Below are 15,697 nucleotides of genomic sequence, written 5' to 3'. Positions count from 1 at the left end.
TCTCCCTCTTTTTCCGAACCAAGTGTCCAATTTCCCTGGAAAACCACGGCTCTTTCAAATTATTATTCTTTCCTTTCCACCGAACAGGGACATAAAGACTCTGTACTCTCAAAATTTCACCTTTAAATATCCTCCTTCTCTATTATATCCTTTTCATAAAACAAAAAGTTCCATTTTACTCCTTTTAAATCCTTTCTCATCTCCTCAAAATTAGCCTTTCTCCAATCCAAAATCTCAACCCTTGGTCCAGATTTGACCTTCTCCATAATTATATTGAAACTAATGGCATTGTGATCACTAGACCCAAAGTGCTCCTCAACACATACCTCCGTCACCTGACCCGTCTCATTTCCTAACAGGAGGTCCAACACTGCCCCTTCTCTGGTAGGTACCTCTACGTATTGCTGCAAAAAACTATCCTGCACACATTTTACAAACTCCAAACCATCCAGCCTTTTAACAGAATGTGATTCCCAGTCTATATACGGAAAATTGAAATCACCCACAATCACCACTGTGCTTACTACTAATATCTGCTATCTCCTTACATATTTGCTCTTCCAATTCTCGTTCCCTATTTGGCGGTCTATAATACACCCCTATAAGTGTTGCTAATACTCCTGATCTCAGCCACGGTGCAGCAACTGAGAAGACTGCACTGAAGCTGAGGGGAACTGGGGAAGAGAGGGTGAGCGGAGAGTTTTGCTAAGTGCCTGGGTGGTCTCTAGGCCTTTGGTTTTTGCCATCAATGGTTCAATGGTATTTTATTGTCACATGTAGCTCGGCACAGTAAAATTCCTTTTTTTATGCCCACGGTCAGTCACAGTAAAACTCTTACTCTACGTTGGCACAGCCATACTAATGTTTACTTTGGTTCAGAGATACAGTGTGGAAACAGGCCCTTCATCCCACCGAGTCCGCGCCGACCAGCGATCACCTCGTACACTAGCCCTATCCTGCACAAGAGAGACAACTTATCATTTTTACCGAAATCAATTATTGTACAAACCTGTACTTCTTTGGAGTGTGGGAGGAAACTGGAGCACCCGGGCAAAACCCCACGCTGTCACATGGAGAACGTACAAACTCTGTACAGGGAGCACCCGTGGTCAGGATTGAACCCGGGTCTCTGGCGCTGTGAGGCAGCAACTCTACCTCCGTGCCACTGTGCCACCCACAACACTAGAGTGTAAGAATAGGTGATTGCATTGAGGTGGTGCACGAGAGTCACCAAGTTTCCGGTGCCATCTTTTAACTTCAAGTCCAAAGGTGTTGAAAATGTAAAGTCTTAACTTGGCCGTGAAAGCACACCGTCCTGGTGGCAGCACTGGGTCAGAGTTGCAGGGGTCAGTCTGGCCTGCCGATGTTGTTGATGTCCTCCACCGCTCCACCAAAACACGAAGAGTCGAAGGAGTGGATATGTTAAAGTGTACGTCTGAGTGAGAATAATCTGCTCAGGGGAAACGACAGGGACATGGATAGGAAAGGTTTAGACGGATAGACACTGAATGCAGGAGTAACTCTGTGGGTCTGGCAGAGGAACTGCAGATGCTGGTTTATACTGAAGATAAATGTAAAATGCTGGATCAGACTGGGAACTGCAGATGTGTAGAAAGGAACTGCGGATGCTGGTTTATGCTGAAGATAGAAACAAAGTGCTGGAGTAACTCAGTGGGTCAGGCAGCATCTCTGGAGAAGTAGGATGGATGATGTTTCGTGCCGGGACCTTTCTTCAAACTGACGATCCCTTCTTCAGACTGAAGTTTGAAGAGGAGTCCCGACCTGAAATGTCACTCAAGCAGCACTTTATGTCTATCTAATGAACTGCAGATGCTGATTTATACTGAAGATAGATGCCGGGACTACCTGAAGTGAGATAAATCAGTATTCATACCACTGGGCTGTAAGCTGCCCAAGCGCAAATTGGAGGAACAACATCTCATATTTCACTTAGGCAGCTTACAGCCCAGTGGTCTGAATATTGATTTCTCTCACTTCAGGGAATACTGGCATTCCCTCTCTCTCTATCCCTCCCCCACCCAAGTCACACTAGCTTCTCATTTTCACCCTACAACTAGCCTGTTTCCTTTATCATCATTACTTTTTTGCAAATCTTTCATTCATTGTTCTTTATCTCTCCACATCACTATCTATATCTCTCGTTTCCCTTATCCCCAACCAGTCTGAAGAAGGGTCTCGACCCGAGACGTCACCCATCCCTTCTCTCCAGAGATGCTGCCCGTCCCGCTGAGTTACTCCAGCTTTTTGTGTCTATCTTGGGCTGACAGAGAGGTAAGAATGAGGGAGAGCTGCATAATTGAGGGCACAGCACCTTGTAATATTTAGGCCCAATCCAACATGTTGACAACACAAAATTTAAAAATCCACGTTCAAAAAAGGGCAAAGGAGTTTTTACCGAACATCACAATCAATATTTATCCCTCAACATATTGTAAGAGAATTTCAGGTCACTATCACCTTGTCTTTAGACTTTTCTTTAGACTTTAGAGATGCAATGTGGAAACAGGCCCTTTGGCCAACCGGGTTCGAACCTACCAGAGATCACCCCGTACAATATCCGAGACACTAGAGCCGGATTTTCTTTTTTTTTAAACGTCTTACAACAGGCCAATTAATCTACAAACCTGCACGTCTTTGGAATCTGAGAGGAAACCGGAGCACCCAGAGGAAACCCACGCAGTCACAGGGAGAAAGTACAAACTCCGTACAGACAGCACTGCAGTTTGGATGGAACCCGGGTCTCTGGTGCTGTAAGGCAGCAACTCTACCAGGGTCACTGTGCTGCCGCTGTTTTCCTGTTCCTGTTGTTTTGTGTGAGCATCCAGTGTGCATATTGGCTGCTTTGTTACAAACATTGGAAGTGGCGCAGCGGGTAGAGATTCTGCGCTAGAGATCCAGGTTCAATCCTGACTACGGATGCTGCCGCCCGTGTGGACATTGCAGGTTCTCCCTGCGGCCGCGTGGGTTTTCCCCGGGTGCTCCAGTTTCCTCCTACATTCCAAAGATGTGCTGGTTGTCGGTTAATTGGCTTCTGTCACCTGTCCCTCGTGTTTTGGATAAAACTAGTGTATGAGTGATAAATGGTCGGCACGGACGGACTCAGTGGGCTGAAGGGCCTGTTTCCACGCTGCGTCACTAAACTAAATTCAGGATAGTACTAATGTATGAGTGATCGCTGGTCCGGACGAACGCGATGGGCCGAAGGGCTTTTTTTCCGCACTGTATCTCTAACACTAAAACTAACACAGACTTGCAACCATGACTAAGGTTCAGATGCCGTTTATTAAGCACTTTACAATGTGAGAAAAGATTATAAATAAATGCAAGTTTTCCCCCCCCACTGTTGGCGAAAGTGAACCGGAGCAGGTCTGGAAAGATAACTCGCAACGAAAGGAACTGGTTCCTGAGTAATTAGCCATTTCTTGTGGATTTTATGGGAAATGTCGACAAGTGACAGATCTCCGGCAATTTGAGGTTAAGAGGAGAAGCTGTGAAAGTTAAGATATGGAAGTGCATGTACTGCTAATCTTCTTAAATTTAAATTGCAGGTATTAAAAAGTTACGGGCCTGACAGGAAGGAGAGATATTTTATTTAAAGACTTCTATTTATACAACTTCTCTTCTGATCCCAGAATCTCCCAAAGTACTTTAGAGCAAATTCAATTCAACTATGACTGTTAGTGCTGTAAAGTCAAAAATGTAAGAAGCAATTAGCTTTCTGCAATGTTCCTCAAAATGACAAAATAATTTATTTTGTTTTTACATTGAGACTTTAGCCAAGAATTCACAGAGAACTTTTCTCTCTCCATCCCATCTTCTGTTCAGTTGAGAGAGTATCTCGGAAGAATTACCAAGTTTAACATCTCAAGGAATGACAGCACACACCTGCTGTGATCCCATGATATTATCGTTCTGCAATCAAGTCCCCAGAATGAATCCAAAGCACGTTGGTATTCAAGATGAGTCTGCTACTTTACAGCAAAGACTATCAAGAGTAAAATAAAAAGAGGAATGGAATAACTCAGCGGGTGATAGTCATACAGCATGGAAACAGGCCCTTCGGCCCAACATGCCCGCACCAGCCATGTCCCTTCTAAACTAGTCCCACCTGGCTGCGTTTGGTCCAAATCCCTCTGAATCTGTCCCACGCATGGACCTTTCTAAATGTTTCTTAAACATTGCAATAGTACCTGCCTCAACTACCTTCTCCAGCAGCTCGTTCTATGCACCCACCACCCTTTGTGTGAAAAAGTTACCCCGCATGTTCCTATTAAATCTTCTCCCCCCTCACCTTAAGCCCATGTCCTCCAGTTCCCCATCCCCTTACATGGGGCAAGAGACTCTGTGCATCTGCCCAAACTATTCCACTCATGATTTTGTATGCAGGCAGGCAGGCAGGCAGGCAGGCAGGCAGGCAGGCAGGCAGACAGACAGCATCTGTGGACACCATGAAAAGGTAACGTTTTGGGTCAGGACCCTTCTGATTAGAAGGAGAGATATTTTATGTAAAGACTTCTATTTATATAAATCCTCGTCTTATCACCCAAAGTATGTTGAGCAAATTCAAGCCAATGAAGGTTAATCACTGCTGTAATGTCAGACCTGTAACAAGCAATTGACCCACTACAATGTCCCTCAAACAACAATGTGGCAACAAAATAGAAGAAAAAGTGACAAAAATAAACCCAAACAATGTAATCATAAGACGTTTAGTCTGAGCCAACCTGTGCCTTTAAGAATTGATCGTTGGGAGTTCAAGAAGGGATGTTACTTCTAATTCTTAATCCTTTTACATTTTAAAACATTTAGAAATAGCCACACCATACCTTCCCCTCTCTCCACAGATGTGGCTGTATCTTACTGTTCCAATCTGTTTTCTTTTAAATCTTCTGTCTCCAATTAACGGATTGTAAACTAATTGTTATACATCTACATCCTAGCACAAGGATTCCCTTAGTTCTCCCCACCTTCCCCTCTGACGGCAGCTTAAAACACACGCGCCCAGTTTGGGACTCACGTTCCCAGTTCTGATGAAGGTATCCTTGACCTGAAAGGTTGACTCTGTTTCTCACCCCGCAGATGCTGTTTGAGCTTGCAGAGTGCTTCCAAAACGCATTCTGTTTTTGTTTCGGGATTTCTGCTCCTCTCAGAATTTTATTTGTTTCAGTGAGATTGCCTCGTGTCTCTCCGCTCCTGAAAACGTAGACCAACCCCACTCAATCTCATTAAAAGCTCAATCAGGAACAATCCCAATATCATCATCAAAGCCTCTCTCTGACAAGGGAGGTGCCATGGTACTTATGTCTTTCCGAGGTACCGTGGTAGTCTGGCAGGCTGACCTCTGCTGTGTTGAGGCCAGCTCTCGGACACCTCCACGTGCCCACCCATTAACCACGACCCCACGGACGAACACCAGGACATCATCTCCCAAACCGCACCTGGAGTACTGTGTGCAGTTTTGGTCTCCAAATTTGAGGAAGTATCTTCTTGCTATTGAGGGCGTGCAGCGTAGGTTTACTAGGTTAATTCCCAGAATGGCGGGACTGTCATATGTTGAAAGACTGGAGTGACTAGGCTTGTATACACTGGAATTTAGAAGGATGAGAGGAGATCTTACCGAAACGTATAAGATTATTAAGGGCCGGAAACATGTTAGAGGCAGAAAACATGTTCCCAATGTTGGGGGAGTCCAGAACAAGGGGCCACAGTTTAAGAATAAGGGGTAGGCCATTTAGAACTGAGATGAGGAAAAGCTTTTTCAGTCAGAGAGTTGTGAATCTGAGGAATTCTAAACCTCAGAAGGCAGTGGAGGCCAATTCTCTGAATGCATTCAAGAGAGAGCTGGATAGAGCTCTTAAGGATAGCAGAGTCAGGGGGTACGGGGAGAAGGCAGGAACGGGGTACTGATTGAGAATGATCAGCCATGATCACATTGAATGTCGGTGCTGGCTCGAAAGGCCGAATAGCCTCCTCCAGCACCTATTGTCTATTGCCTATAAACTGTTACTGATCTCATCACCTCTGGCCATCTCCCTTTCATGGCCTCCAAACTTATAGTTCCCCAATCCCATGCTACCCATGAGCAAAACCCCACTCAATCTCTCCTGACTGGACATTGCAATAATACATGCTGCCCAAAATGGTTTAAATATTTCAGGATGTTTTATGATTGTGAAAGACCTTAACCTGTTCAGTGCCACCCCCGAGTGTAGTTGGGTCATGACCAATAGTGGAAACAAAACTTGTCCGTGAACAGGTTAATACTCCAACGAGCTTGTGCGAGTTACAAAGGGAATCCTGGATGCTATTCTTTGTAGAACAAAGGAATAAATGGAAAGAAAGAATAAATGGATGCAAACCACAAGCTGTACCTAGTTTATCAGTCCACATTATGGTTAGTTTAGTTTAGAGATACAGCATGAAAACAGGCTCTTCGGCCCACCCAGTTCATGCTAACCGTCGATCATCCATTCACACCAGTTCTATGTTACCCCATTTTCTCATCCACTACCTACAAACTAGTGACAATTTACGGAGGGCCAATTAACCTACAAACCCGCACGCCTTTGAGATGTGGGACGAAACCAGAGCATCCGAAGGAATCCCACGCGGTCGCAGAGAGAACGTGCAAACTCCACATGGAAAGAACCCGAGGTCGGAATCGAACCCAGGTGTCGTGCGCTGTGAGGCTGCAGATCTACCAGCCACAACTCAGCGCATGGCTGGCATGCTGAACAAAAGTTTTTTCACAGTGTCCCGAAACACGTGACAATAATACATCAACACCGCTAAGTTTAACTTGAATGCTTGGGACTCAACCCCAGGAGAATGGGGTTCGGAGATAGAGATAGATCAGCAATGATTGAATGGCGGAGTAGACTTGATGGGCCGAATGGCCTAATTCTACTCCTATTCCTTACGACCTTATGAGTTCAGTTGAGACTAACATTGTCCTTCCTTCTGTGACGTGTGTGTGTGTGTTGTTTCTGCACAGAGCCCAACAGGTCAGGAGGGTGGCGGAAGGCATGACTGCCCAAGCTTCCTCAGTCCGGTACACCACCTCCCGGACCTTCTCCAGCAAAGCCACCCCACCAACTCCTCGGCTGACCACCAAGAACCCGGGCAGACCCTCCTCGACGAGATCACAGCTGACCAGGCACGTTCGACAAAGAGGGATGCAAGTGTCCTGTAAAGTAGAAATTATCAAACGGTCCTGAGCACTTGTAATGTAAACAGGCATCTTTGAAATGGCTAAATGTAGCTCCTCTAAAGTTATTCTTTGCTTGTGTGACCTTGGATGAATTATTTAGCTGGATTTAAGTAGCATTGAGTTGCTCTGGTCTTTAATGGTTATAGCTCCCAAACATGACTTGCTATGCTGTATTCATTCAGATAAGGGGCCTAGTAAAAGGCGGCACAGTGGTGCAGGTGGTAAGAGCTGCTGCCTCACTGCCCGTGTTCGAGACTGACCTCGGGAGCTGTCTGTGTGGTGTTTGCACGTTCTCCCTGTGACCACACGGGTTTCCTTCAGGTGCTCCGGTTCCCTCCCAAACCTCTAAGATGTTTGAAGAAGGGTTCTGACCCGAAGCATTGCCTATCCAGTCCCTCCACGGATGCTGACTGACCCACTGAGCTCCTCCAGCACTTATTGTTTTACTCAATATTCCAGCATCTGCAGCTCCTTATGTCTCCAACTTATTACAATATTGATTCTAAGAAAATAAAGAGGCATATAGGCAATTTGAATTGCAGGGAATAGAGAGATATGGATCATGTACATTCAGGTGAGATTAGTTTGAATAGGCATCATGTTCGGCACAAACATTGTGGGCTGAAGGACCAGTTCCTGTGCTGTACTGTTCTATTTTCTATGTCTATGTTCTACGCATTAATACAGTCAAGTAAAGCTCAAGTACAATGGATAGAGCAAAGGGGAAGATAGTGCAGGATATAGTTCTCAGCACTGTGGCACATCAGTTCCATAGACAATGTCCGCAATGGGATAGAGGTGAGAGACTTCAGCTCCTGCACATTGAAGGTCAAATGCGTCTGCATCTGACATCTTCCTCCATCACTAGACACAGCATTGAATCAAGACGTTTTTTGATATCTTACCAAGCAGAATGGCTGCATGCACTTCATATAGACTTAGAGTCATAGAGTTATACAGCGCGAAAACAGGCCCTTTTGCCCTATTTGCCCTCTCCAACCAACATATCCCATCTACACATGTCCCACTTGCCTGCATTTGGCCCATACCCTCTAAACCTGTCCAGGCCATGTGCCTGTCTCAATGTTTCTTAAAAGTTGCCATAGTCTCTGCCTCAACTACCTCCTCTGGCAGCTCGTACCGTACTCCCACCACCCTTTGTGTGCAAAAGGTTACCCCTTAGGTTTCTATGAAATCTTTCCCACCTTACCATCAATCAATGTCCTCTGGTTCTCGATTCCCCTACTCTGGGCAAGAGACTCTGTGCATTTACCTGACCTGTTCCTCTCATGATTTTGTACCCCTCTATAGGATCACCCCTCATCCTCCTGCACTCCAAGGAATACCTAGCCTGCTCAACCTCTCCCTATAGCTCAGGCCCTCGGGTCCTGACAACATCCTCGTAAATCTACGCTGTACCCATTCCAGCATGTATATGGCCCCTCGGTTTTTACACCAGCAATGCTGATGCATCAAGTGTGACCCTGGTGCATTTAGCTGCCGTCACTAACCTTATTTAAAATGGCAGGTATTTCATTCACAGAAAGCTGGAGTAACTCAGCAGGTCAGGCAGCATCTCAGGAGAGAAGAAATGGGTGACTTTTCGGGTCGAGACCTTGAAGGGTCTCGACCCGAAACGTCACCCATTCCTTCTCTCCTGAGATGCTGCCTGACCTGCTGAGTTACTCCAACATTTTGTGAATAAATACCTTCGATTTGTACCAGCATCTGCAGTTATTTTCCTACACTACTTATTTAAAATGGCAATGAGTGTATTTAGTTTAGTCTATTTGAATGGACTTTTTTGACATTTGACGTAATCTAATCTACATTTGAACTAACTTGAGAAGAGAGATATCCACTGCCTGTATGGAGTTTGTACGTTCTCCTTGTGACCGTGTGAGTTTTCTCCGGGTGCTCCGGTTTTCTCCCACATTACAAAGACGTACAGGTTTGGAGGTTACTTGGGGTATCTAAAATTGCCCCTAGTGTGTGGGATGCAATAGCGGGATAACATAGAACTAGTGTATGGGTGACCGATGGTCGGCGTGGATTTGATGGGCCGAAGTGGCCTGTTTCCATGTTGTATCTCTAAACCAAACCAGACATTTTCTCGCATCCCCTTTGAGTGCATTCCACGATTTGTCAATTCTAACTTTGATGGAGAGTAACAAGCATTGCTCAGTTGTTTAACCAAATCAGAAGTTTGTCGGTTCAAATCCTACATTAGGAGCTTGAGCTCAAGATGACTTGGGAGTCAGTCTTAGTGAAGCGGAGTAGTGAGGCCCAGTGCAAACTTGGCGACGAGACTTCACCACTGAGCATTTCAATTTCCACGCCATCCTCTCTTGGAACTACATCACCAAACATGATGAATTCCTGAAGTGCTTTTAGTTCAGCAAAGTTTTATAAATGGACAAAGCTGGACGAAATGTACGGTGGCAATTTTGAAACAATGTATCGTACACAAAGAGTGAGGCATTATTCATTATAGTAAGACATAGTTTAATAGAACAAAAAAAAATGTAGCACAAAAATTCAGTGGTGTTACAGCCAAAATTGAACATTTTATAAGTCAAACGATAAGTGGAGTTTATGGTCACTGGATCTAAATCTTGGAACTCCTTGCTTGTAAATCCCATCAAAGAACAAGCACCCATAAAAATGTTGTGAAGAAACATTTATCAGCAGCTAAACCGCAACATGAGCTTTGCCAGCTGTTAGTCATCAAATAATTTTGAATGCTTGAAACTTCAAGAAGATTCAATAAAATGTTCAGAAGTGTGAAAATTTAATCAAACAATTAAAAATAAAGCACAAGGTGCTGGAGCAACTCAACAGGTCAGGCAGCATCTGTGGAGGGAATGGACAGGCAATGTTTTTCCGGGTCACAACCCTTCCGCTTTTTGAAGACCTGAAACGTCATCTATCCAGTCCCTCCACAGATGTCAACTGACCCGCTGAGGTACTCCAGCACTTTGTGTTTTACTCAAAATTCTAGCATCTGCAGTTCATTGTGTCTCCAAATTATTAAAAGATTGATTCTAGGAAAATTAAATAATCGAAGCATCAAGGGGTGAAGTGGCAGAGTTGCTGCCTTACTGCGCCAGAGACCCAGGTTTGATCGTGACTACGGCTGCTGTCTGTACTTTGTACTTGCTCCCTGTGACCGCATGGACTTTCCCCAGCTCCAGTTTCCTCCCACACTCCAAAGACGTACAGGTTTGTGGGTTGATCTGACGTCAGTAAAAATTGTAAATTGTCCCTAGTATGTGGGATAATGCTAGTGTACGAGGATCACTGGTCGGCGCTGACTCAGTGGGCTAAACTGTATGTCTAAACTAAACTAAACTAAAAATTTGATTTACAACTTCTAAATGTGCTCAATTAAAAAGATCTAAAGAACACCAATTTTTATTTTTATTATTTGCGGTTGCATTAGTTCGTATCCAAACTTAGTCTCCACAAAGGGTCTTCAACCGAAATCATTAACTAACGATGGCAGACAGACCTGGCCCAAATTGCTGAGTCTTTTCGTAATGTTTATTGCGACTATTTGGAATTTTTTGCAACGTTTTCTGCTGTGTTTGCAAATTTCCTGCATCTGCAGTTTAGTTTTATTTTCATTTGCTGTGTAAGTTGTGGCTGTGTGTGAAATATATTATTGGGGAGGGATCTCTGAATCTGAACAATTGAATTCCATTCTGAGCAGTTAGTTCATCTTTCATTTCCTCTGACTTTCAGGATCAATTGGTGGAAAGTCCACAACCAAAAGGTAGTTCTTCATCTTCCTCGTCATTCACAACATTCATTGACCCCAGACTCCTACAAGTATCTCCATCCAGTCCTACAGGAACTCCAGGTACATATATTTGTTAGGCTGCATATGGAGCATTGCATGCAGTTCTGATCACCCTATTACAGAACGGATGCGGAGGGTCTCATAGATTTATGGTGAAAGGGAAAAGATTTAACAGGAATTTGAGGGTAACTTTCTCACTCAGAGGGTGGTGGATGTATGGAACGAGCTGCCGGAGGCGGTAGTTGAGGCAGGGACTATCCCAATGTTTAGGAAACAGTTCGACAGTTACATTGATAGGACAGGTTTAGAGGGATATGGGCAAACACAGGCAGGTGGGACTAGTTGGCCAGTGATGGACAAGTTGGGCCGAAGGGCCTGTTTCCATGCTACATCGCTCCATGACTAGAGGTTTACCAAAATGCTGCCTCAATTAGAGGATATTAGTTATAAGGAGAGGGCCTGAGCTATAGGGAGAGTTTGAGCAGGCTAGGACTCTATTCCTTGGAGCACAGGAGAATAAGGGGTGATCTTATAGAGGTGTACAAAATCATGAGAGGAATAGATCAGGTAGACGCACAGTCTCGTGCCCAGATTAGGGGAATCAGGAGCCAGAGCACATACGTTTAAGGTGAGGGGGGAAAGGTTTAACAGGAACCTGAGGGGTAACTTTTTCACACAAAGATTGGTGGGTGTTTGGAACGAGCTGCCGGAGGAGGTATTTGAGGCAAGTACCATTGCAACGTTTAAGAAACATTTAGACAGGTATATGGATAGGGATACGGGCCAAACACAGGCAGGTGGGACTAGTGCAGATGGGAAATGATGGCTGGTTTGGGCCAGTTGGGCTGAAGGGCCTGTTTCTCCACTCTCAAACTATGACTTTATGAGTGTTTGGACAAATTGGGATTGTTTTGGGAAGCTGAGGAGCGACCTGATGGAAATATATAACATTATGAGAGGCTTAGATAGGGTAGACAGTCAGAACCTTTTTCCCCGGGATGAAAATGTCAAAGACTAGAGGGCATAGGTTAAGGGAGTTTAAAGGAGATGTGCAGGGCAGGTATTTTACACAGAGGGTGGTTAGCGCGTGGAATGTACTGCCAGGGTTGGTGGTGGAGGCAGAAACGAGACTGGTATTTAAGAGGTTTTTGACTAGGAACGTGGGTATGCAGGGAATAGAGGGATGCAGACCACAGGCTGGCAGAGGAGTTTGGTTTAACAGCACCAAATTAAACTAATCTCCGAAGGGCTTGTTTCTGTATCGTACTTTGGGTGGAAATGTCAAAGATTAGAGGGCATAGCTTGTGGAAAGTTTAAAGACGGTGTGGGCAGGTATTTTATACAGAGGGTGGTGGTTGCCTGAAATGTGCAGAGAACGGTGGGTGGAAGCAGATATGAAAGTGGCGTTTAAGAGGCCTTTGGATTGGCACATGAGTGTTGGGTGTCTGGAATGCACTGCCAGGGGTGGTGGTAGAAGTAAGTACAACTGTGGTTGTTGGCTGCAAACTTCCCCCCCCCATTGACGAACTGTACACTGCAAGGGCCAGGAAGCGAGCGGGCAAGATCATCTCTGACCCCTCTCACCCTGGCCACAAAATCTTCGAAGCACTTCCCTCTGGAAGGCAACTCCGGACTGTCAAAGCAGCCACAGCCAGACATAAATACAGGTTTTTTTTCCCACGAGTGGTAGTTCGACTCAATAACCAAAGTCTGTAGTCTCTTTTGTTGCTCTGGTTTATTTTCACCCACATGTTTAGACCGTAATGTCGTATCCTTATTGTTTTGATGTGGTTATGCTTTATTCTTAATTGCTAACTGCATGTCCTGTGTTGTCATTTGTGAGCGGAGCACCAAGGCACATTCCTTGTATATGCACATACTTGGCCAATAAACTTATTCATTCATTCATTCATTCATTCAATGGTAGTGTTGAGGGGATTTGTACATGGTCCCATGGATATACGGGGAATGGAGGGATGTAGATTACATCCAGGCAGAGGAGGTTAGTGTAACTTGGCACTGTTAATATCCGGAGGGCTAGTTTCTGTGCTGTCGTGCTCTATCATCCATGTCATATATCAGCAAACCTGAAGCGGTCTGCCAAACGCAATATCAATGAATAAAACTCTCCCCTGCTCTGTCTCCTATTCAGGAGGTAGTAAATCTGAGTCTCATCAAAGCAACTGTGCAAGAAAAGGATCGGTCGTAAATGTCAATCCGACGAATATACGGCCGCAGAGCGACTCGCCAGAGATCCGCAAATACAAGAAGAAATTTAATGCAGAGATACTTTGTGCGGCTTTATGGGGTAAGACACTGGTGATGCTTTTCGAGACGTAACAACTGATTAAGAGAAGACTACTTCTCACTGAGGGTGGCCCCTGGAACTCTCTGCCCTTTAAGGTTCTGGAAGTAGGCTTGTGAGGGGGTTATTTAAAGAGAAGTCGTTGTTTGTAAAAGACTAGCACATTTCACCTGATGGGGAACTGGCACAAGAGAGGAGATAGACACAAAAGGTACGGTAGCGCAGCGGTAGAGTTGCTGCTTTACAGCGAATGCAGCGCCGGAGACTCAGGTTCGATCCTGACTACGGGTGCTGCACTGTAAGGAGTTTGTACGTTCTCCCCGTGACCTGCGTGGGTTTACTCCGAGATCTTCGGTTTCCTCCCACACTCCAAAGACGTACAGGTATGTAGGTTAATTGGCTGGGTAAATGTAAAAATTGTCCCTAGTGGGTGTAGGATAGTGTTAATGTATGGGGATCACTGGGCGGCACGGACTTGGAGGGCCGAAATGGCCTGTTTCCGGCTGTATGTATATGATGATATGATGATATGAAAAAGCTGGAGTAACTCAGCGGGACAGGCAGCCCATCTCTGGAGAGTAGGAAGGAATGGGTGATGTTTCGGGGTTGCGACCCTTCTTCTCAACCCGAAACGTCACCCATTCCTTCCTTCTCTCCAGAGATGCTGCCTGTCCCGCTGAGTTACTCCAGCTTTCTGTGTTTATCTTTGGTTTAAACCAGCATCTGCAGTTCCTTCTTACACAAAAGAGCGGATGATCATCTGTGATTATAATGGCCACCTGAGGAGTTTGATAAGCCAGCCCCTAATTCTTATGGTCCTAATACTCCTGCCCCTAATTTCTTATGGTCTCAACAAACAGAAGTAGTAGAAGCCAGAGAGTCAGGCAGCTGGAAACAAGACCTTCGGCCCATCTTGCCCATGCCGACCATCTACACTAGACCCAACTGCCTGCATTTGGCCCACATCCCTCTAAACCTTTCCTATCCATGTATCCATCTAAATGTTTTTTAAATGTTGTTATACTACTTGCCTCAACGACCTCCTCTGGCAGCTCGTTCCATATATTCACCACCCTCTGTGTAAAAAAAGTTGCCCCTTGGGTACCTATTAAATCTTCGCCCCTCACATTAAATCTATGTCCTCTGGTTCTTGAGGCAGTTGGTGCTTTATTGTGCTCCACCCTTCAGTAAGGATATGATTGTCCATGTCCCAGATGAACCCCATACCTTCTGGGTCTCAAATATCCACCAATCTCAGACTTGGACATCTTCAACGTCTCAGCGTTCACTGCTCTCTGGGATTCACAGGTCCAAAGATTCATGATCCCCTCAGTGGAGAAGGTTTCTTCCCACCCCAGTTCTAAATTACTACCTCCTCGCCCCGAGGGTCATAAATTGTGGGAGCAGAATTAGGCCATTCAGCCCATCAAGCCTACTCCGCCATTCAATCATGGCGGATCTATCTTTTCCTCTCAACCCCATTCTCCTGTCTTCTTTCCATGAGCCCTGACAACCTTGCTAATCAAGGATCTGTCAATCTGTGGGGTGGGGACGGGGGGGGGGGGGGGGGGGGAGGGGGAGGGGGAGGAGGGGGGGGAGGAGGGGGAGGGGGGGGGAGGGGGGGGAGGGGGGGGAAGGGCGAGATACCGGCCCGCAAAGTCGGCCTCGGGATCGGCAATGGGAACGAATCTGTCGGGTCCGGGCGGGCCGGATTTCAGGAGCCCTGACAGATTCGAGCCGCCAATCGGCCGCGGAAATCCAGATGAGGTCAAGATCGGCTGCCTCACCCGGCCGAAGGGGACGTACCGCGGGGATTTCAAGTCTGATTAAAGATAGTTCAAGTGTCTCCAATGGGGTAGATGGGAGATCTGGACCATCCTCTACTTGATGGTAGGTTGGTTTAGTTGCCCCATGGCACGTTTATGATGCAGAAGAAGGCTGTTCAGATCACACTCTATGTGCCGGCATGTGTTAAAAAAACTGCTCAGGTTAACCACTGCCTTCCAGCACCGCATGTCAAGGCTCTTCAACAGTAAAAAAACAATGACTTAAGTATGATGATGGTCGCTGCCTCATTATCCCTTCTGGCAGACCTTGCTGGTGACAATAAACCCCGATCTTTAAACTACGATAGACACAAAGTGCTGGAGTAACTCAGAGGGCCAGGCAGTATCTCTGGAGAAAAGGAATGGGTGAAGCTTTCGGTCGAGACCCTTCTTCAGACCGGTGCCGTCACCTCACCTGAGTTCCAGGTTCGGCTACAGACCCGCAGATCTCCTCTGAGGCCATTTCCGCCAACCCGTCCCTTTATGGCAGCCCTCGCGGGCCTCCGCTAGCGAACCTGGCCAACCCTCGCCTC

The 15,697-nt window shown here is 45.8% G+C and overlaps 1 protein-coding gene across 1 annotated transcript in view; it reads left to right on the top strand.

Moving 5' to 3' along the window:
- LOC144600523 (mitogen-activated protein kinase kinase kinase kinase 4) overlaps positions 1 to 15,697 on the top strand; it is a 267,504-nt gene that overhangs the window by 192,980 nt on the left and 58,827 nt on the right. The window contains exons 22-24 of the mRNA XM_078412188.1: positions 7,016 to 7,177; positions 10,976 to 11,093; positions 13,186 to 13,341. Coding sequence (XP_078268314.1) covers positions 7,016 to 7,177; positions 10,976 to 11,093; positions 13,186 to 13,341 — 436 coding nt within the window. The remainder of the gene's footprint in view (positions 1 to 7,015; positions 7,178 to 10,975; positions 11,094 to 13,185; positions 13,342 to 15,697) is intronic.

Source organism: Rhinoraja longicauda, chromosome 15 (assembly GCF_053455715.1).
Source record: "Rhinoraja longicauda isolate Sanriku21f chromosome 15, sRhiLon1.1, whole genome shotgun sequence".
NCBI lineage: Eukaryota > Metazoa > Chordata > Chondrichthyes > Rajiformes > Arhynchobatidae > Rhinoraja > Rhinoraja longicauda.
This window is presented reverse-complemented; position numbering and strand designations above follow the sequence as displayed.